The 22,909-nt window shown below is 40.5% G+C and overlaps 2 protein-coding genes across 4 annotated transcripts in view; one reads left to right on the top strand and one right to left on the bottom strand.

Moving 5' to 3' along the window:
- The window catches only part of PM20D2 (peptidase M20 domain containing 2), a 617,107-nt gene that overhangs the window by 134,333 nt on the left and 459,865 nt on the right, over nt 1–22,909 (bottom strand). The window lies entirely within an intron of this gene.
- Nucleotides 1–22,909, top strand: part of RNGTT (RNA guanylyltransferase and 5'-phosphatase) — a 122,804-nt gene that overhangs the window by 74,456 nt on the left and 25,439 nt on the right. For all 3 annotated transcript variants that reach the window (XM_081857136.1, XM_081857137.1, XM_081857135.1), the window contains one exon: nt 20,653–20,753. In XM_081857136.1, coding sequence (XP_081713262.1) covers nt 20,653–20,753 — 101 coding nt within the window. The remainder of the gene's footprint in view (nt 1–20,652; nt 20,754–22,909) is intronic.

Below are 22,909 nucleotides of genomic sequence, written 5' to 3'. Positions count from 1 at the left end.
ACTGTGCATGCAAAGCTAAGATTTGGCTTTACTTACCATTATTAGAAGTAGATGTCCTTGCATTATTATTATTTAATATTGATATCACTGTAATACCCACTGCCTGCAATCAGTGTCAATTGATTAATGTCCTATGCAGATATGTATGACCCCTTTATATGAAGAGCTGTTTAAAGAAAAAATGAAGACAGGCAAACACAATATAAATGGGACAATTTTTATTATTGGTTGGGAGTAAGGCACCTTTTACATTGCACTGGGATATTATAAATGTTCCCAATACACATACAAATGTGCTACCAGTCAATCTTATACTCAGTTCCTGTGGAGCAGGGACTCCCCTAGAATCTAGGGTCTCACAGTGGTTTTTCTATCAAACCTAAATTGAAGTCCTGCCAATAACTCTTTTCTAAAAAATGTATTTTAAACATAAAGAGAAAACATTCAAGCTTATATTTCTCACCATATACTGAATATTAGCACCCATGGTGCATATTTGTACCATAACTTGAGACATTTTAGACATACAACTTTGGTAGATATTTTCTGCTTTTATAATAAGGTTCTCAGTGGTACTGTAAACTTGAACATCATTAGCATTTTTAACATTGTTCAGGAAGCAGCACGTCTACAGATGGCATTAGTTTCCCAGAAACATGCTATTTTATGTTTTATTGCTGCCACTGATAATACCTTTTGAGTTTTCTATGCTATAGTGCTTCTAGTGATAGGAACATCCCACAATAAAGGAAAGAGGTCAAGTGGAATTGGGTTGCTGGGGGGTTTATCAGAGAATTATAGAATTGTAGAATTGGAAGAGACCCAAGGGTCATCTAGTCCAACCCCCCTGCAATGCAAGAATCTCAACTAAAGCACACATGACAGATGATCATCCAGCCTCTGCTTAAAAACCTCCAAGGAAGGAGAGTCCATCACCTTTCAAGGAAGCAAGTTCCACTGTCAAACAGCTCTTACTGTTAGAAAGATCCTCCTGATGTTTAGTTGGAATCTCCTTTCTTGTAAATTCAAGCCATCGGTTTGAGTCCTACCCTCCAGAGCAGGATCTGAACAGATGTGATTATATTGTAGGACTTGGCTGTAGACAATGGTTTTGTCTTTCTGGGTGGAAGCTAGAAGAAGCAGGCAAACATGGGGTCAGTGGGTTTCCTATATAAGTTGGTTCATACTTGTCTATTCTGTAGCAGCACAGTAATTTGCAGAAAATGATCCTTGTGTGTGGACTGGTTAAGGCTTTGATTGATGGTGGGTTTCTAAAATGTGCAGGAAGCCTCTACAAGTGCAGGAAGAACCCCACTTGAGAAGATTGTCCTGCAACTTGTGGGCATTATGCATAGAATGGAAGCAGGGGGCACAGCTAGCTTGCTTATTCCCACAGCTCCCCGTCATGTGTTTACCAGACATGGTTAGAGTACACCTAAAGAGTGGCTTACATGTGTGTGCATGAGCACCTAGTTACAGACCAGAATCGATACAGTGCAGTTTCGTTGATTTGTCATGTTAAGCACAAGAGACTTGGCTTTTTAAAACCTGCCATCAGTTCAGAACTAAAATATTCATAGACATTTCAGAACATGTTTGGGCAGACTGATCAGGTTGTGAATATTCTGCAAATGAAAGGGAGCTAAACTTGTTATAAATTATTTATAGTAAATCATTAGCTGAGCTCTAATCTTCGTATTGAGCTAGTTCATCTATATGGATTTCTTGTGCAAGCTGCCTTGAGGTTTTATTAATGTTATTATTATTATTATTATCGAAGAAGGAAGGAGAATAAACATATTGAACAAATGTTCTCTGTAGTTTCAAAAGCCCTGAAAGGTAAGAGTTTATTAAGTTGTGGATGACAACATGCAAGTCTCTAGCAAGTCATCATCCCTGTGATATTTATAACTTTGGAACAATCGCTTGCTAGATCCATGTGTATAAAGAAATTGAAATGATGTCCCGCGGCAACTCCAAGTTTCAAAATGTGAATTCTGTCACATGTAGACATTATGTAAACTAAAAATAAAGATTAGGTTTTTTTTAACCTGGAAAGAAGTTGTGGTTACAAAATAATAATAATTTTGCAGAACACTGGCTTTTTTGGTCATGGTAGCAAGGACATGAATGCTGGAGATCTCTCCCCCCCCCCCCCCGCCACCTCAAGCCAACCTCTGAAAATGAAAATGCTGTTGAATCATCTCTCTGATTTTTTAGATTTTAGCAAGCTTTGTTCATATACTTTCAAGCATACATTTAAAAGCTATGGCAGCTAAAAACTGGCTTTAAAACAGTGGGGTAGGGTTTGGGGCTGAGAGTCCCAGGAGTGAATTTTGTGCCCATTGCCATATTCCATACCCCTCTATAGTATTGTACCACAGAGAGAGCCCTGAACTTCGCTTGTGTAAGAGGTGGTATACTTTATGAGTCGAGCTGAAACATGTACCGTAGCTTTGATACTTTAAGGACCAAGGATAAATAACTTTTGTCAACACCTTGTTTTCTTCACGCTTGTCTTTTATAACAGCTCATCAGCTTCCTCTTGTGTATATTCAGCTTCAGACTGAAACTTGCATATTTGAAATTTAATGGATTAAATTTGTACAGTTGTCAGGCACATTGAATATTGTGAGTAGTTTGAAGAATAAAAAAAACATGTTATGCTCTGGGACAAGGTCACAGTATGTTCGATGTTGTTGTGGCTAGGTGCTGTTCCAGGGATGATGTTACCATGGAGAGAGCTTTCGTTTCCATGACATTTGCTTGCAAATGTTGATAGGCCTTCAACCTGCAAAGGGTTTTGTCCTCTGACATGCATAGTGGGTGGTGGAATATTTCTTCTCAAACCTTTTTGTGTGTTTTGCGCTGCAAAATTAATACAGTGGAATATTACAGAATACTTCTGACACCCAGGCATTGTACTTTTGTTTTTCCTTTAAAATTAAATTGTACTTTTTGCTTCTTCAGTATTAACTTAAGAAAACAACAACAGGTAGCTAGACATGCAACTGAAATCTTTGCTTTATTGCAAAGTTGTGAGTTAGAGAAAAGAAAGCCTTTAAACTGAGTTGCCAGACAATGTTTTGTGAAGTAATCAATAAATTGATGTAAAAGACTATAAAATCTTAATTTTCTCTGCCTTTTTTTAAAACGACACCTTGAGGTGAAGTAGTTAGGTACATTTATATGGGTGCCACTTTATATGGTAACAGTTTTCCTAGAAAGGTAATCATGACAAATGTGATAGGAATCTGCCGGCAGCTCTTGTAATTCTTATATGTAGAAATTATTCTAATTGCTGTCATAAGTGCATCCTCTATATTGTAAATAATGCTTCCATATTGGTTATTGATGCTGGCACGTAAAGATTTTCTTTCCTCCTTCCTATTAACAGTTTTCTTTCCTCTCTAGAAACAAAAAAGTCACAAACTTACAATTATGTTGCTTCTTTTCAGCATTTCTGTATTGTAGAAGGAATAGAGAAGAAAAGGACAAGATAATAACATTTCAGATTAGGGATCAGCAACATTAAATTACTGGTTGTTTTTTTAAAAAATGTGAATGCAATAATATTACCCCTTTTTGCTTCACCACTACCCTTAGGATTAATTTAATTTAATTTCAGCCATCCCACAGTGTTCATTATCCTTTATTAGGTTATTTGGTCCAATTATTTGAAATGTTCAGTGAGTCCTACAGTTTGTCCCATAATGACTTTTCTGAAGGTCCTGATGGTAAGCTTTTCGCTAAAACACAGTATTGTCCTAGAGAGATCATGAAAACTCTTACATCCAAATTTTGCTTGTGAACATCCAAAATATAAGCATCACAAACCAGACATTGTCCTGACCCTGTACACTTGTAGAACTATAGTGGCGTGACTGGTAAACAGCTCTAGTAGCTGCTGCTTTCCAATCCCTTCATTTCTTCCAAACCTGTTGATGTTCATGAAGATCCACAATCAGTTTTTTGACATGAACATGTAGCAATTATTGTAGCTCTTCAGGTAGGTTTCCATAACTTCTCCTTTGCATTATATCAAAATAATTCAGTTTGAATACCTATTAGAGTTTTGTTTGGCCAGACATTTTAATAACCCAGAAAAAAATTAGATTAATTGGTGGAAATATAACCATTATGTTTTTATATATGCTGGAAGCTGTCCAGAGTGGCTGGGGTACAAATAATAAATTATTACTACTATTAACCTAGATTCAGGTGTAGCAAAAGAAAAGTAAGACTTTTTAACTAAACCAATTTCTTCTGTGTATGAAAACAGATAACAAAGGGGGGGGGTGTTCCTATCTTATACAGGCATGCAGATCATTTTCAAATATCTGTTTTGCTCACAGTTTGCTCACAGTGATTGTTAGCAGGATTTCTGTCAAGTGGTCATTTGAGCATTAACAAAAATGTAAACTTTTACTGCCATGAGTCACACTGGAGATGCCTTTTTTCTTGATTTGGAATTACTTCTCAGCCCCTTATGTTTAAAAGCTTCCAGCTGCATTTTAAGTTTTATGTAAGTGTACATTATTAGAACGTCAGTACAGAGGTTGTCCTGGGAAAAGGTAATTACATTTTACAGATCTTGTTAGCATAATTATCCCATATTGCACACTCACTGGAGTCTGACAGGGTTGCTCAGAGCAAGGGGAAGGCAAAAGGAAATTAAACTTGAAAATCATTTGGTATACATCAAAGAGAGAGGGCAGAATAATTTGGAATACAGACAATAGCCAACATTTTAATTCACAGAATAGGCCCATTTTGACCCAGCCATCCACCTTACACAGCAGTTTTAATTCAACTTCACTCACAGCAATTGATCTTTTTATAGCATGGCAGGTGCTGATTATTCTGCTACTTGGTAAAAGTTACATTTAAAGCATCCCTCAGAGGAACACACATTAAAAGGAAAGAAACAGAAGAAAAGCATCCATAGAATGTCTTAGAGAGGTTCTTAAACTGTGGTCTGTGAACTCCATTCAGGTGGTCCATGAAAAGGTTATAGAACACTTTGATCACAGAAGCAGGCACGTCTGGTGCTCTAGAAAGGCAAGACTATGGTTGTGAAATATAGTATGATCTCATCTTACATTTAACTTGCACAATTTCAACCATACAAGGTTGAAAGCAGGCTGGTTAAAATTGCACAAGTTAAATCCAAACAATGAGGAGAGCTCAAAAGCCCTTTTTGCACCAGGTATGATTGGGATACACCTTGCTTGCAGGGCAAGGCCTGCTCAGTATGCCAGCTCTGGGCATACAAATCAGCCTTAGGATTCCAGAGCTGATGTGCCGAGAGAGCCTTGCCTAGCAAGCAAAGCAGGAGCTTAAAATCTCTTTTTTGCTTCAGGTCCACTTGGGTTACCCAAGGCAAGAAAGAGCTTTTAACCCAGGCATAGGCAAACTTGGCCCTCCAGATGTTTTGGGACTACAACTCCCACGATCCCTAGCTAACAGGACCAGTGGTCAGGGATGATGGGAATTGTAGTCCCCAAACATCTGGAGGGCCACGTTTGCCTATGCCTGTTTTAACCTCTCTGTCTTGCTTGGAGTACTAGGACTTCTCTCTCCCTTTTACTCTCTAGCCGCAGGGTGGCTCCAAGGGTTAGTTTATACAGTCATACCTCAGGTTGAAGTAGCTTCGGGTTAAGCATTTTCGGGTTGCGCGTTACTTCCGGGTTTCGCCGCTCATGCATGCGCAGACACTCAAAATGACATCACGTGCATGCGCGGAAGTGACGAATCGCGACATGCGCACGCTGGTTGCGTTGGCTTCAGGATGCGGACGGGGCTCCGGAACGGATCCCATTCGCATCCAGAGGTACCACTGTACATGATTTTCATATCTGAAACCTACACATGATAAATGATTTCACTGCATTAGTAAGGCATGTGCTTTGATTCCTAAAACAAAAATCATTAAGTGATCTACGAAGACCCCCAGCCATTCTCAAATGATCCGTGGTGTGTGGGAAGAGGGAAGGTTGAGAACTGCTTTGTTAGATTTTTGTTGTCATAGAGGTAGACCTTGAGATGGAATCATGAAACAGCTGGTTTGAGCTTCAGTTCTCTTTGTCAGATGCCGCTGGACAATTTAATCTGGTATGCTGAATATAAAGCTATATTTGAGGCCTTTGCTCAGTCAGATATTCTGCCCTCAGCTGCTCCATATCTTATTTCTTAAACAATTCTACCAATTCTCGTTTTTTTGGTCCTTGCCCCCAAAGCTTCCTTCTGTGTATTACGTCCTCCATTCCCTTTTTTTTAAAAAAACAACCCTTTACTGCAAAGCCGTTGGCCGCTAACTTTGTGTCCCACATCCCCTCACTGAAATGAAACTTAATTACATTGAATTGCATTTCCTCTCATCCTTCCCTTATTACCCTTCCCCTCACACCTTTTTCTGTCTTCACTTTAAAATTTAGACTGCAAACCCATAAATAGCAGTGACCTTTTTTGTTGTTGCTTGTATTACCCTAAAAGTGTATGAATGTCACTAAATGAAGATGAGCTTTTTTTGATCTTAGGCTCCAAGCACTGAACTATAGTAGATAGATCCCCCCGGTTTATAGAGAAATCTTGCTGCCGTATCTTCCTGAATGTAATGATTTAACAGTGTAAGTGGGATGTTACATGTGTTCCCCTCTATATTAACTCTTTGCCTGTTGTAGACCAATTTATTCCTGTGGAATTAACCAAGGTTAAATTTACCCTTTGCAATTTTAATCTAGAACTCAGCATATGAATTTAATGTAATTAAAACTCATCATTGCATAATTATACACCAGAATATGCTTTTTGAAAGGATGGTTTTGTTTCCGCTGTGAGATTATCTGAATTTAAGTTGTACAGTGCTTTAAGAATATGAAGCTATCAGGGGACAAGGTCCTCTGGTGATTAAAACAGCTTGTCCCTTGTTTTCTGCAAATCTAACCGTAATTTGGGCTCTTCATAAGAGAGAAGCACACAGTGCTCAATTATTATTGTTTACGTAGGTCTTGTTTTTATTAATATTTTTATAATATATAAATAAGGTAGTCCAGTAATCAGTCTGATGCTTTTGTACTCAAATTAGGAATGGACTGCAGTGACTAAAAGACAATCTCCTTATTACTTGAGTAAAAGTAATTAAAGGTGGGGAGCCTTTTATTCTTTACCTGAAGGTGATGCCTTGCCATTTTTGTCTGTGGCATCACTCTGCCAGTACTATACAGTGTTAGACTACTGACTAACTAAAGAAGATTGGCACAAGGATGACATACATTGAGGAGGAAAGCCAGATGATTCAAATGAGTATTTTGGAGGACCTGCAACCAATCCATCACTTATTCTCCTTTCCATAAATTGTTGTTCAAAGTGGAGGTGCAGAAGGAATGGTAGATATAATAACACCTCCTGTGATTTGGGTGAGAATAGTGCAACCAAAAGGACAAAGTATACAGATTTAATAGCTTGCCCTTTTCTGAACCAGGGACACGTGCTGGAAATACAGTGGTTTCTAATTGGTGGGCTGTGGCTCTGATCTCTGCATCAAAGCCATTGTCAGTTGAGTCGTTTTTTGTATTTTGTATGCTTTCAGATCACTTGAGATGGTCCTAGAGCGGTTTTGTGTTTAATGGGGCTGGAATGACTAATTTGTATTTCACGACTGTACTCAGATGCTGCTATTGAAACACATACATGGTTAGAGTTTTAATACAGTAAAGAAGTAAAATATCAGTCAAATGATACTGGCTTGAAAAAGTCACCTTTAAGGCAAACTAACGCACAGAGCCATTTTCTTAAGGCTTTCTTAATGCTGAAGGTGGTGAACTTGAAAATACTTATTACTCATTTTTACAATGAGATAAAGTGGCAGCATTCATAGCTGTAGCTGTGCAACCGAGCACACAGGCAGCCGTGCAGGATAGTCTACAGAGCCCTGCATATGTGTGCAGGCTGATATTTCAGAAAGATGAAGACTATGTCGATGACTGAACTTGCACTCTGTGGTGGCAGTAGATCATGCAGCCATTTTCCACTAGTGGTTTTAGCTACTAGGGTTCAGCGTGTTATGTACTTTAACCAACTCTATAACCCAAACATAACTTCTTAACTTTATCTCCCCACCTCATCTTTGGGGATTAACTAATGCAATTAATGACCAAATGAGGAAGCATTGCACAGGATTGTTGGATCTTAACCTTATTCATAACTCAGGGAAAGAGTGCTTGGCAAACTGGAAAATCAAATTAGAATGGAGTTTAATTACTCCGTTTTTAATGATACTAACACATTTACCCTACCTGCTGGTTATTTCATTTGTCTCAAAGCAGCAGGACTATCATACTAGCCATTGGAATTAAGGTGGCACTCATCTTGTTTTATAGCCTTTCTCTTACTGAACAGTTTCTTCCGGTTCCTACTGCCATTTGTCTTAATGATCATATGGGATAGAGGACCACTTGCTAAACCATGAAGCTTAAGAAAATGAACACTGATAATTTTTGTAGCTGCTTTAAGTCTGAAGGTTTTCAGCTGTGAATTCTCCTTTATATATATATATAATTTTATTTGATTAATTGAAATAAACAAAAGAAACATTCTTCATCATCCATTAATACAAAAATATAAAACAAATCAACCAAAAGAAAGAATTTTTTTTATCTAACATAATAGAATAAAGAATATCTTCTTACTTTACATACAGTTTCCCATCCACTCCATATTTCACATATTCATTACTAACTTATTGCCAAAACCTGTCAGATTGTTATCAAAGCCAAAAGTATAAATAAATATTTAATTATCTGTGGTCTCGATTCTTACTACCAACTAGTACAGGTGTTATTGGAATGCTACAACAGAGTTTAGACTGCGACAATTAAACAAAAAACAAAAAAACCCCTCTCCTATCATATCAAATAAATAATGGGATTAATTATAATATTTAAATGAAGGTAGCTATGGAGAAAAATTTGTCATGTTTTTGTCATGCTCAGTGGAATATCAAGAAAAGCTATTAGTAGGCTTTTGAAATGAGATGTTTAATGAGGCCTGAGCTCTGAGTTTAAATTATGGCACGTAAGAAGCAGACATTTAACCGCTGTAATTACAAATATAATGTACAATAAAAATGTGTTGATCACATGCTTTTTGCCTGAAGACTAAGGAACAATTGAAATATCTCAAAGTATTGACAAGTCTAGTATATACGTGAATAGTGCACTCAGTTCTCTGTGTGTCACTTCTTACGTAGCCGGTCAGCGCCATCAACACAGAGGAGGCTGATATCAGCAGGTTGGGGAGGGGACCTCTAGGCTTTGCAGAAGTACAGAAGATATTTAGACACATAACCTTGAAGGTAGTGCTGGGGAGCCCAAAAAAGCATATGGAGGACTAGGTGGGCTCAAGGGGGCATGGAATGCTGACTGACCATTACAGGCACTGTAATGGAGTGGTTGGAAGTCTGAACAGAAGCACTGTAGACGACAATATTTCGTTGCAAGTCCAAGCTGTAATAGCTACTGTAATTTTCTAAATATTATTTGCCTGCCATTGTTGTTTGGAGTCCCTGCAAACCCAATAAAACCTTTTACATAAAGGTGCATAATCCTCTCTAACTGATGAAATTCAATCATGCTTTGTGCAATTACTGGAACAATAGACATTATTTTAAAATCAGATGTGTTCATTTTTCTCTGTCTGACATTCTAAACGGTACAGACTCGATCTACCATGAGGATTACAATGCATAAGTCTCTAGACCAGGCATTGCCAAACTTGGCTCTCCAGCTGTTTTTGAACTACAGTTCCAATCATCCCTGACCAGTGGTCCTGTTAGCTAGGGATGATGGAAGTTGTAGTCCAAAAACAGCTGGAGGGCCGAGTTTTGCCATGCCTGCTCTAGACCCACTAGCTTCCCTATATGCCACAAGCAGAAGCATTTTTTCACAGAGAGAAACATTAAAATATATCACTTCACTCTCTGTGACACATAGTAAACTTCCTAAAAGATCCCAGTAAATAATGCGTACCTCCTTCCTTTATATGACGAAGAGAGATGCAAAATGCACATTCATATATTTGTGATCCCTTTCATTAAGAACTACAAAACTAAATTGAAATTTTTTAGACCTTGTATCTCCGAAATGTATATATATAAAATTGTGTGCACCCTAATCTCTGAGCAGTGTAAGAGATTTCAGGGGGTGCCACTACATACATAATTTTTCATTTTCTTACACTGAAGATCACTTCAGATCCTTGTATCTTCATGCTATATGATTTTATTTATACACATATAAAGGCTTAGCATAGGATGGAAGGTCTTTGGCTTTAACATTCTAACAGATCTCACTCCCCATTAATTTTATAGGACCCCACCCCCAAGCCCATAGCTTTGGATTCAGTTCAGAAAGCATGTCAAGCCTCTACTGTCTCTTCCCTGCCCAGTTCAGAATTTCTTGCTGCTTTGTACAGCTTCAACACTCTGAATGATATAACCTCCAGCCAGGGAAAGGCCTCCCTCCCTCAACCCACTTTCTTGAAAGAGCTCCAGCTCTTTAGTTTCTATGGTCACACAAGTGCAGTTCTTTAGCTATGCAAAAAGATACTTAACAGACATGACTAGAGCCATTAACTTAACAACAGTCTTTTTTCCCTAAAAAATGTTTAGGAGTACTCTCATTTTCCTACTCATATTGAAATACTGCCCCTCAGTGAGGCCAAACTTAGATTCACAAAATGTTTAGAGGTATGCGTACCCCTGCGTACCCCCAGAAAAGAAAGCACTGCTTAACAAAGAGACTGTTTCAACAGCTTTAGCATTATCTTTTTCTACAGAATCCCATCTCACAGATATAATCACAGGCTTGCGGAGAGATCCCCCAAATGGCCTCCAGATTAACCTCCCTAACCTGTAATGTGCTGGTGTGTCTGTGAGGCCAGAGAAGTGTGCATGCACATGGAAGCTTATACCAGAACAAACTTAGTTGCTCTATAAGGTGCTACTAGACATTTATTATTATTATTATTTTATTTCGACTGCGTCAGACCAACATGGCTACCTACCAGAAGCCAGAGGGAAAGGTATGGGAGGGCAATAGAAATTATTGAATTGACCGTTTCATTTTAAGATATGCATGTTGTTCTTGCAGTTATAGTCTAAATGAATGTTTTAAAAAGGTAAAGATAAAGGACCCCTGAAAGTTAAGTCCAGTCGCAGAGGACTCTGGGGTTGCGGTACTCATCTCGCTTTACAGGCCGAGGGAACCGGTGTTTGTCTGCAGACATTTTTTCCAGGTCATGTGGCCAGTCTGACTAAGCCGCTTCTGGTGAACCAGAGCAGCACACAGAAACACCGTTTACCTTCCTGCCAGAGTGGTACCTATTAATCTACTTGCACTTTTGGGCATGCTTTTGAACTGATAGGTTGGCAGGAGCTGGGACCGAGCAACAGGAGCTCAAACCATCACGGGGATTTGAACCGCCGACCTCCAAGGTCATCAGAGCTGAAAGATAATTTACAGGGCAATCCTGTGCAATTTGGAAGCAAGTCTTACTGGGTTCAATAGGACTTATTACTACATAAGTGTGTGGAAGATGGCAGTCCCTTGCAAAGTAACATTACCCTGCACCACCATTTAACTATGTTTCTTGCAATCAAAACAATCAAGGAAGGGAAATAAACCATAGTCTCCTATGCTAAATTTGCAGGTTGTAATGATCCAAGTGCATAAGTGTAGGGACTTACTTCACCCTGTGTTTAGAAGCATGGAGTTAGGGAATGGATGGAATGCATAGCAGTAGACAGCACTATTGTTAAATTGTGAGAATTTATTTCATTTGTGGTATCTGCAGCTGAATGCCTAAGTACATTTAATGCAGATGGAGATAATACTGGGGATCTTCACCCTCCAGAAGCTGTTTGCCAAAGGGACTTGACCAAGTGAGACTAATGAATGGAAGGTTTGGCTTTTGTCTTTCTGGAAGGTTGGGCAAATTAGGTAATCATGGTAATGGCTCAGCCTTTGAGAGGAAGTAATTTATCTTGTGTGTGATTTCCCTCTCTCCTCTCATGGACAGTTAAGGGTAAGGACAATGGCAATCCAAGGCAGATTGCTACTGATTAAGACTAGCTGTCATAAGTGTAGGTGTATGGGCAAATTTTTGTTTAGATAATAAAGCAGAGAAAATGCTTGTCCAAAACATTTTTTCAGCCTAAATGATTTGATTAATCTCCTGGATTTCCAAATCCCAGGAGTGCTATTCTAGTTGTGGAATTCTTCTTCCAATCTAAAAAAATATTTCCAGAGGTATAAAGCTTTAATATGCTTTATCTTAGATGGAGATATATGGAAACGCATTGCAGAAGTCAGCAGGGTTCTAACATCATTGGAGGTAAGTGGTTACCACCAAATCAATACCTCTTTGGGCCTTTATTTGGAAGAAGAAAAGGAAAGTGTGGGGCCCATATTTGGCTGGTTTCTTTTGCCCAGACTTCTAGAACCCAAGCTAAAGCTAGTTTCAAGGCTGGCCTTGATTGCTGGTGCAATGGAGAGTTCTCAGTTGGAAAAAACACCTTTTAACATGTTGTTTTTCCGTCATAACTCTGTTTATGTAATAAAATTTTGGCTATTTTAGGATAAGTTCCAGGGAAGCTGGAGATAAGGAAAAGTAAACACGCAATTTTCTTTAGAAGCCATGGGTCAAGGGAATGATCCACAAAGGATCTAAAATTTTGGGGCAAAAAGCTTATATTAAGGTAAAACTAAAGCAGAAGATCTCTAGGGAAGGATCCCCACCAATCTCATAGTGGTTGAAGGCCCCTGGCACTGGACCTTTTGGCAGCAGACATTGTTTGTGCTCTCTTGTTAAAGCCTGTGGTCATTCAGGAGCTGTCAATGTCGCGATCTCCAGGTGTGGTTGGGTGACAGCGCCCATCACCCCCTGTCCGAATGGTTATTGGTCAGGGATTATGGGCACAGTAGTCCAAGAACCTCTGGAGGACACTATCCTGGCTGACCCTGCTATAGCATACTGTAGGGTTTCCAACACAATTTTACCTTCACCAGGGATACTTTTATATCAGTAAAATTCACATTGATGTGTAGTGTGTGAGATTTTTTTTTTTTTTTTTTTAAGCAGGACATTGATATCATAGACATGGATAAGCCATAAAAGAACCTGCAGGTAGCTATGAGACTGACATGAAGTTATGTCTGGCAGTGCAGTTGCTAGCATAGGAAAAGCATATAGGAGGATTGGGGAACTGAAATTGCATGGATGGCTTTTTAACAGTAAATTTTAGGTATGGAGGGAATGCGTGATTCTGCCCCCTAGCAAATAGCAGTCTCAGGGTCCCAGATTGGGATAAGTAGAGGGGCTTTAACCTTTGCCTTATTGTGGTCCCAATCTAAAAACCGCTACCCACCTACTAATTACCTTAGGGGAAAGTGCCCATTCCTCCATTCTGACAATTTGCATGAATGGCCATTTAAAAATAATTTAAAACAACGTGAAAATAAACTTTGATGCTTGAGATGAAGTCACTTTAATAACTTGATCGCACAGCTTGATTGTTTGAACGTGTTTTGTGATATTTTAGGGACAATAGTTACACAACCACGATTTTAACTGTTGCTAATTTGCTGCGTTTCATTAACAGAAGCTCAGCTTTTCTTTGTCTCCATTCCTCCCAGGGCATTCGGCTTTTCACACACGTTTGTCAGCCGTTTTACTCATCCACAAATACAAGACCCTCCTTGCTTTGTTAATGTCTCATTCACTCACACTCTGCCTACATCACTTTGCTGCCATTCAGCCTCTCCCCTGAGCTCCCTTCAATTCCCCCCACCAACACTCCCAATTATCTCTCTCTGCAACCCACACAGCATCCCCCACACCATCTTCTCCCAGTTTTTTGCTCCGGTTTCTCCATACCCCCCGCCCCCAGAATCCAACCTCAGGTGCAATTCTCTACCAGCCCCTCATAACTTCTCTTCGTCCCATAGATTTTGCCCCCCATCCCGGTTTTTAAAAGAGCGAGTGAGCAGTCCTCTATTCTACTCCCACAGGCACCCTTCCCCCCAACCATCCCTTTTTTCCTGTGCTCCCCCCAGTCCACTTCCCAAAGGTTGCCACCTTTTCCTTGGCGCCTACTCTGCACCCTTTTAACAGCACAAAATCCAGCAGGGTGCCATTCTCCCTATTCCTTCGATTGCTGGATTTCTGCTTACACCTCTTGCCAAGGGGAAGGGAAAGAAGGAGTGGCAACCCTGAACTTGCCTTGGATCCTTCACCCCCCAACCCCTCAGTAGACACACAGCTCTCTTCTCCAGATCACCTGCTTTAAAGTCTCTGTTCCTCTCCACGCCAACCTGCTCTGCCTCATATTTTGGTGTCAACCCACCTGCAAAAACCCCTCACGTCCAAGCTTGTAAAAAGGCAAGCAAGACCCATCACCACCATTGCCTGTGCGCTGCTCTTTAGGGTGAGCAAGTCTCTCACTTCCTGGCTCCTCCAGACGTCCCCCCCCCCTTAAAGTGATTGAAGGCTCTTTCTTTCTTTCTTTCTTTCTTTCTTTCTTTCTTTCTTTCTTTCTTTCTTTCTTTCTTTCTTCTCTCTCTCTCTCTCTCTCTCTTTCTTTCCCTCCCCTCTCTCTCGGGCACTGCGCCCTCTTCCCGACCCTGCCGCACTTCCTCAGCGAGGAGAACCACAGAATTGTAGTCAGACGGGACCCCCCAAAGGTCCTTTAGTCCAACCCCCCTGCGATGCAGCAATCTCCACTGAAGCATCCACGGTAGAAGTCCCCTCTTGGCCTCTCCCACGTCCCGCCACACGTCCATCCACCGGCCGCTCCATGGCTCCTCCCGCAGGGCCAGAAATGCTCCAAGGGCGCAGCCATCCCTCTCCTACCCTTTTCCCACCCGCCCCATAGTAAGCAAACCAGGGCTGGGTCGCGCACTGCCCCCAGGGTCGGTCCTCCTGCAACCCCTTTCCCACCCACCCGCATTTCAATTCCCTCCGAGCCGCAGCAGGACTCTGGAGCTGCTGGTCGAGGAGCTCGGCACAAGCGGATGGAAGTCCCGGGGAGCAGCTCCGTCGCTTCCACTCTCCTCTCTCCTACTGCTGGAGCGGAGCCGCGGCCCCGGAGCCCCAGGCGCTCATTGGTCCGAAGAGGCCCCCATGGGCGGAGACTGGCGAGCCGGTATTAAAAATCACATGGGCAGCACTCAAAAGAGAGGCAGTAGCGAGAAAAAAAAGTGAGAAGAAAAGGTGAAGGCTGGCGGCCGGCGGCGGCTACACGGGCCACATGACGAGGTCTGGCGGGCCAGATTCGGCCCACGGGCCTTGTGTTCGACACCTGTGTTCTATAATGTCTCTTATCACTCAGGTATCAGCTTTGGATGGTTTTGTTTGTTTTAAAAGCAAATGGGCCTGTTAAATTAGTGGTTTTCAAACTTTGCTTTGAGGAATCCTGGGGGTTCTTGGAAACTTATTAAGAGCTCCTTAGCAGAAAGCTCAAGAAAGTGGAAGACAGTTTATCCACAAAGAAGCAACAAGTGAATTTCACTGGGCAACAATTTTTTACTTTTTGAATGTTGTCTAGATTTCTACAACTGATTTAGGGTATTTTTGCACTGCCGAATCAGGAAATGGCATTCGTTTCTCTCCATCAGGTCAGGTTTTTGTGCTATGTTGATTTGAAAAAAATCAGATCTTGTGACAAAATCAATTACATTTTTGTGGCATTATCAGCTGATTTTTGTCAACATATATCATCCTAAATATGTTTTTAAGAGAAAAAAATGTTTTTCCAAGAACATATATTGATTACCTGATAGAAACATTGATTACTGTAAACTGAATGGTGGGCATTGATAAAGGTAAGTACACGTAAATTGCATGTTGCTTCACCATTTTTCAAACTTCAGGGCTTGAACTTCCGTTTCTTGGAACTCCTGGAATGCTCAGCGGCAGGGAGGTCTCTCTTCAGAGTCCAACAGTAGTCAGCCATCATGACTGCGTCCCAGCGACCCTGAAACCTGGTCTCCATCTCTTTCATGTCCTGATGGAATCTCTCCCCCTGCTCGTCACTCATTGAACCCAGGTTCTCAGAAAACCAGTCCATATGTGAAAATAGGTAGTGCATCTTGACACTCATGTTGCAGCCCAGGTTTCTGAAAGCAGTCAGCATGTTGTTGACAAGTTCTGCGTAGTTTCTGGCCTTATTGTTGCCAAGAAAGTTCTTCACTACCAGAACAAACACCTTCCACGCTTCCAGTTCCACTTAATCACCCATAATCACCCAGAACTATCGGACCTGAAAACTTCTTGTCATTAAAATAATCATTTCCAATCAAAACAATTATTCGCCATGGCATTTTACACCCACCAACTTCTTCTAAAATGCTCCACACAAGCCTACATGTGAACAAAAACGTAAAAAAAACGACATGTGGCCATAGCTCAAAAACTTGACCTGATTGAGCAAAACCAATGTGATTTTTGGATTCAGCGCATCAGATTAGTCCTAAATCATCTGAAAAAACGCAGACAACAAATTTGTTGTTGACCAATGTTTTCATTCAGGAATGGTGATAGCATATCCTGGTAGCCTTACCCAGAGTTCTGTATAAGCTCCTATAAAATGCCCCAGATTTCTTCCACTGAGATAGCATGCCTCCAATATAAGAACTTTCACTTTCTCCCAGTCAAGTTGAACACTTCTTTTTTTTATCTGAAATTCTGCATGGACTATATAAGTTGAATAATTTTTAAGGTTAGAAATCTCAGGCATACAAGTTAACTAATGTAATGTTACAGTAATAATGTTCAAGCAACAGTTTTAATTACTTGATGTCATGTTGCATGTAAAATCTCCTAACAGCTGTTTAAATAGGACTCAGAGGAATATGGTAGTTCAGGTGGCAAAAATGCAGACTTAACTACTGCATGTAAATGAGTTTGGGTAGGCTTTTGCCAGAAAATTCGGTAGTGCCTGTTAGGATACATTCTTAATAATGACTTTAAACATTGTGACTTGCAATATTTGTTGTTGTTGCTGTTTAATCGTGTCCGACTCTTCGTGACTCCATGGTTCCTCCCACAGTTTGGTCAAATTCAAGTTGGTAGCTTCGAGAATACTGTCCAACCATCTCGTCCTCTGTCGTCCTGTTCTCCTTGTGCCCTTAATCTTTACCAACATCAGGGTCTTTTCCAGGGAGTCTTCTCTTCTCATGAGGTGGCCAAAGGATTGGAGCCTCAGCTTCACGATCTGTCCTTCCAGTGAGCACTCAGGGCTGATTTCCTTAAGAATGGATCCGTTTGATCTTCTTGCAGTCCGTGGGACTCTCAAGAGTCTCCTCCAGCACCATAATTCAAAAGCATCAATTCTTCGGCGATCAGCCTTCTTTATGGTCCAGCTCTCACTTCCATACATCACTACTGGGAAAACCGTAGCTTTAAATATATGGACATTTGTTGGTGGCAATATTTAGTAGATGGAAATAAAGGACTATGCTCAAACAAGTTAAATTCAGGAAGAAGAATGTCTGTTGGAGTCCAGAGAAGAACATCACAATGTGTTGGCTGTTAGTTTGCTGGAGGAACAAATGACCACATCTGATACATATTTTGGAAAGTTGGTTGTCTCTCTGTCTCTTCTCTATGCATTTGGACACCTAGTAAGATATCACAACCAAATTTACATGGTGGTTCTGAGATCAAGGAGCAGGTTTTGTCTATGTTTGGTTATGTATAGCACCATTTTGAATCAAGATGATGAACAGAACCTTTCACAACAACACTGACTTCAAAACTGCACTATGTTTTTTGTTTCCTAGAATTCCCAAACAACACCAGGCACTTTTTTTTAGTTGGCTAGAGAGACCAGTAGGAAGGAAATGACATTCCCTCTGCTTTTCTATAAAGTCATACATTGGATCGTACTAGGTTGTAGCTAGTGGTGACCCTCCACTAACATAAGGTACTATGATTCAAGAGAGACTTATGTCAGTTAGATAGGGAGGGAAGTGACTGTTGTAGATCCAGCAGACCCCTGCACCACCTTCTATGCTGTTCCAAAGGAACCCTCAACTCTGGTGAAGACTGGGGTGCATGGAATTGCCAGCGTAGCCTCATTGTCTGTCCTGCTGATTGAAGCTTCCACTGCATTGAAGAGCCTTCCATCCATGGAAGGACATAATTGGATATAACGCATGTTAGTAAACTCTGCATAATTGTTGAACATCTTGGCTGGAGGTGGGGCATGTTGATGTACTGAGGGCTATAAAGAATTAGGGGTGTGAGCATGTTCCATGCATAGCATACTATATTAACCTGTTAATTGATATTTTTTTAATGCAAAAGTGGTGGTGAGGTTCATAGGCTTTTACCCAATGCAAGAAAAACCTGTGACTATTTCAGCCGCTCACCAAGAACATGCCCAGAATGACAGCTGCAGTCAAATCTCTATAAACGTGCTCTGCCAAATACTGCTTCAAGATTCTACCTACAGATTTCCATATTTTGTATGGAGAGGAAGTATAAGTAGCAGCTTGCATAACATTTACTTTGAGAACCATGCAGACCTTGAGATTGCAGCCAATGGGATTTGCTTATGAAAACTCTGGTTCACTTCCTTAGTTTCTTCTGTTGCGTGGGAGAAATGAGTCTGAATATGATGAGAGAGGTAGATAAGTTTCTTTATCTGTTTCCCACTTCTATAATCATGCAAGCCTATATCATGATTTCCCCTCTCCCAATCCCAGCCATCTTTTTTCTAAATAATTTTTTTGTTCTAAGGTAGACATTCATTTGAGTTCCTTGTTTTTCATACCTTTTCCAGATACTCTTTTTTAGATGGGGAATAAAACGTGATACATAAAAAGTAAAGAAACTGAGTAACTGAAACCACTTCATTAATCTTCTTCACATAACTAGCTCACAGTTAAACTAGGAAGCTCACTTCTATAAGATGACATAATGACCACCAAGTTGGATGGCTTTAAAATGGTTTTAGACAAATTTATTATTGTTATTATTATTTATTGAATATATATACCACCCTATACCCACTGGTCTCAGGGCAGTTCACAGAACAAAATCAAAATATAAAACCACAAAAGACATAATCAAAATATAAACAACCTAATAACCCCCCCTAAAACCCCCACATTTTAAAGGGGCATAGGGTGTCAATCAAATCAACCAAAGACCTAGTTACAAAGGAACATTTTTGCCTGGTGCCTAAAGGTATATAATGAAGGTGCCAGGTGAACTTCCCTGGGGAGAGCATTCCACAGACAGGGAGCCACTGCAGAGAAGGCCCATTCATGTGTTGCCACCCTCTAGACCTCTAAGAGAAGGCACACAAAGAAGGGCCTCATAAGATGGTCTGAAGGTCCAGGTAGGTTCATATGGAAAGAGGCGGTCCTAGAAGTATTGCAATCCTGAGCTATTTAAACACTTTGAATTGGTTTGAATTTATGGAGAATGGCTATCAGTGGCTGCTAGTCATGATAGCTGTGGACAACTCCAGAACTGGAGGCAATATGTCACTGAATACCAGTTGCTGGGGAGCACAAATGAGGAAGAGTATTGTTGTGCATATTTCCTGCTTTCAGGCTTCCCATATGCATATAGATTGCCACTAGGAGAACAGGATGCTGGGCTAGGTAGTCCTTTTGTCTGCTTTAGCAGGGCTCTTTTTGTGTTCACATGTGGCTCCTCCAAGAGTATTCTGTTCCATTAACCTACATTTTGGTGTGTTTGGTTATAGGTGTATTCATGATCCCATGCAGGAAGGTGGTGGTTGTTGTCAAAACTGCTGTGGGTGTTGCTGAGGAAGCTGTTGCTAGAGCCAGAGCTGTTGAAACACTGACTTGTGGCTTCCTGCAATAATTCACATTGTGTCCTATGAAATTGTAATTGAGTTTTAACTTTATGCATACACTGCTTAGTATTCCAGTCACTTTCATGACTCCTCCCTGAAACGGCAAAAATGCTTGCAAAATGATTCTCCCCACCCAATTTCAGCTTGCCTTATGACATGAATGTTTTTTTCTAGACTTGGTTGAATTTCAAACTTCCATCCCTATTTTGACACATTTATGCAAAAGTTTGAAATAATCACAATGTTATGAAAGCTGATTCTTATCTTTAGAAGATATAATTTGTGTGTTTTATTATCCTGTTACCTTTCTGAATTGCATATTGTGTTACATTTATAACAAACCAGCTTTAGGCTAAAGGTACAAACATCCATCGTTAGCCATACCAGGTTTGCTTAGTAACTTAATGGGTTTGGCAAGGCGAGGGCAACTCAGCCATTTCATTAATTCATTTAGTACATCTGACCGTTTGGACCACATGACAACTGTGTGCACTGATCCCCAAATATCCCCCTTAGCAGATTAAGAAGAATCATAGGGGCAACATATATTTTACAGAAGAGGCTTGTAAAATCCCATATAGCATGGTGCCATCTTCTAGTAGGTCTGATTACTTCCTGCTTCATGTTAAAGCACCAGTCATGAATTTTCGGATGTTACAGTACAGACACGGCCATTCTGAAATATCTGACAAGCTATCAAATGCTGGCTTAAAAACAAAACAACGTTCCTTTAATTTTTATTCTTTTTTTTTTTTTTAAAGAAATACAAGCCGGGACGATGTGATGACATTTTGAAATGGAAGCCACCCAGTCTGAATTCGGTGGATTTTCGTCTAAAAATAACAAGAGTTGGTGGAGAAGGGTATGTAAGCTCTTCCCATTCATCTTATTTTTAGCCTCATTTTTATATATAAGTGGACTGTCTATTAGGTGTGTTGCAGGCAAGTGGGCTGCGGATGAGGAAGCTGGGTGAGACAAGAGTTATTTCAAGATTCCTCTTTAGCAATTCTTCAGCAAGTTTGTAGGTTCCTAATAATTTCTAGCCTTGTGGAAGCATATGCATTCCAAGCAGCAATGCAATTTTATGTGTTGCTGTAGCAGTCCCTCACCCCATCCCCAAGTTTTCTCTTACAAAGCTTTCCCTTGTGCCAGGTTAACAGACCCAAATTTAGAAAGCCACTTTTGAGACTTCCGGGTTGGTGCCTCCAGCAATGGCTGAATTCCTCTGATCGGGAGGAATTTGCTTCATGGAAATTAGGGTCTGGCTGCCACGGCGAAGGCGGGGACCCACCAAAAATCACAGGTGGGAGAAGCCTGTGAATGTGGGATTCGGCTGGCACCTTTTGCGCCTCCCCTACTCGCGGGGAAACCCGATTTCGGGGATCCGGAGCGACATGGGATGAGTGACGCGGTGCTTCGAATTGACTGCTTCTTTCACGGAGTGAAGCCGCATAGCTGTTGTCGGAGAGCGCTGACTTTTTCCTGTGGACAATTTGATCTTAAAACAACTACCTGTGAGTAGAACGGAAAATTGGATTTTTAAACGTCTTAATTTGGCACCGAAACGGGGAGGTTTAAAACAGGAAGTCCGCCTTCCCCTTTTGTAAATAGACTGAAGCAAAGAGGCTGCAAGCTAAAGTCTTGGAAAGTCTTCTGTAAAGGATTAAACCTCCATCGGTTAAAATCATTAAACCCCCCCTTGGAAGCAGGAGAAGAGGGGGGAAATTTTGGATCGTGTAAGCCTGCAGGAGAGAGAGCGAAGAAAGATAAATTACCACTGCTTCGAACCTGGAAAAGGGCTGCTAGTAAGACTGACGTTTTGGGAAAGTTCATTGACTGTGAATAAACGTATGTGGACAGATAGCTAAATAAGAGAAATATATTGTTTCCATTGTTTCCTTCTGCGTTTAAAAAGGAGTAAAAGTAACCGAAAATTGAAACTAATTTTGTTGCTTGAACTGTGTTTAAAAGGATTGATACAAATAGAAATTGTTTCCCTCTAGAGGGAGCCTTTGAAACTGTTACAGGAGTGGAGCTGGGGGGATTACCAGCTGCAGAGATAAAAAACTGTGAGAACCAGGGATTGACCTTGGATTGGTAAGAATGTCGACAGAAGAAGCCTTGGTGATTACATTATGCAAGATAAGTGCCTCATTGGAACAGCTTCATAAGAAGACGGATGTGATGACTATCAAAATTGACAATTTGGGACAAAAAGTGACTGATTTGGGACAAAAAGTGAACATCTATACAGAAACTATTCAGGAATTGTTTCAGGAATCTACTTTGACATGGCAAATTGTTGAGAAGGCAAGGGAGAAAGTTGTTGTTGAACCTAAAGTAATACAAGTGGAGAGAGTCCCAGTCTTACAGAGGCAATTTGATGAATATAAGTTGTTGCCTTCTATGACTGAATTTAGAGAAAGTCAGATTTTGAGGATTGGAACCCTGCTTGGATTTGAGAAGGAAAGTTGGATAGAGTCCCTCATGCAGGGATGTACTGACCTTTGGGATTTGGACTTGGGCCAGGAGGAGATTGGAGTTGTGGGGACTTTCAGTCTTGGAGGGATTTTGAAACACGTCCTGAAACATCTTTTGGACTTTAGTGCTAACTACGGAGATTTGGCTGACCTGTCAAGAAAGAATAAAAATATTGCTAGGTTGGAGCCTCCCCGAGATCTACTCCTCAGCATCAAAGGAAGGAAATTAAGAACAAGATCAACAGAAGACAAAGTAAAGTGCATGTATAAATATGAAGAAGATCTGCAGAAGGGACTTGGAAAAGAGTTAAGAGCCTCGGACAGAAGATCACCAGGTTGATGGACCATATGGAATAGACGGAAAGGACTGGCAGAATCCGAGACCAGGGAGAAGAGACGGTGGAAGAAGATTGGAAAAAGTTTAAAGTTTATTTATAGAAATATTGTAAAATTAATGAGTGTTAGAAAAATGTTGGAATGAAATTATATGGCTTTAGTAGAAATGTTATAAGGAGTTAAGTATAAATAAGTATTATGG

Source organism: Podarcis erhardii, assembly GCF_964252035.2.
Source record: "Podarcis erhardii genome assembly, chromosome: 3".
NCBI lineage: Eukaryota > Metazoa > Chordata > Lepidosauria > Squamata > Lacertidae > Podarcis > Podarcis erhardii.
The sequence above is the reverse complement of the archived record's forward strand: the minus strand, read 5'-3'. Positions and strand labels throughout refer to the sequence as shown.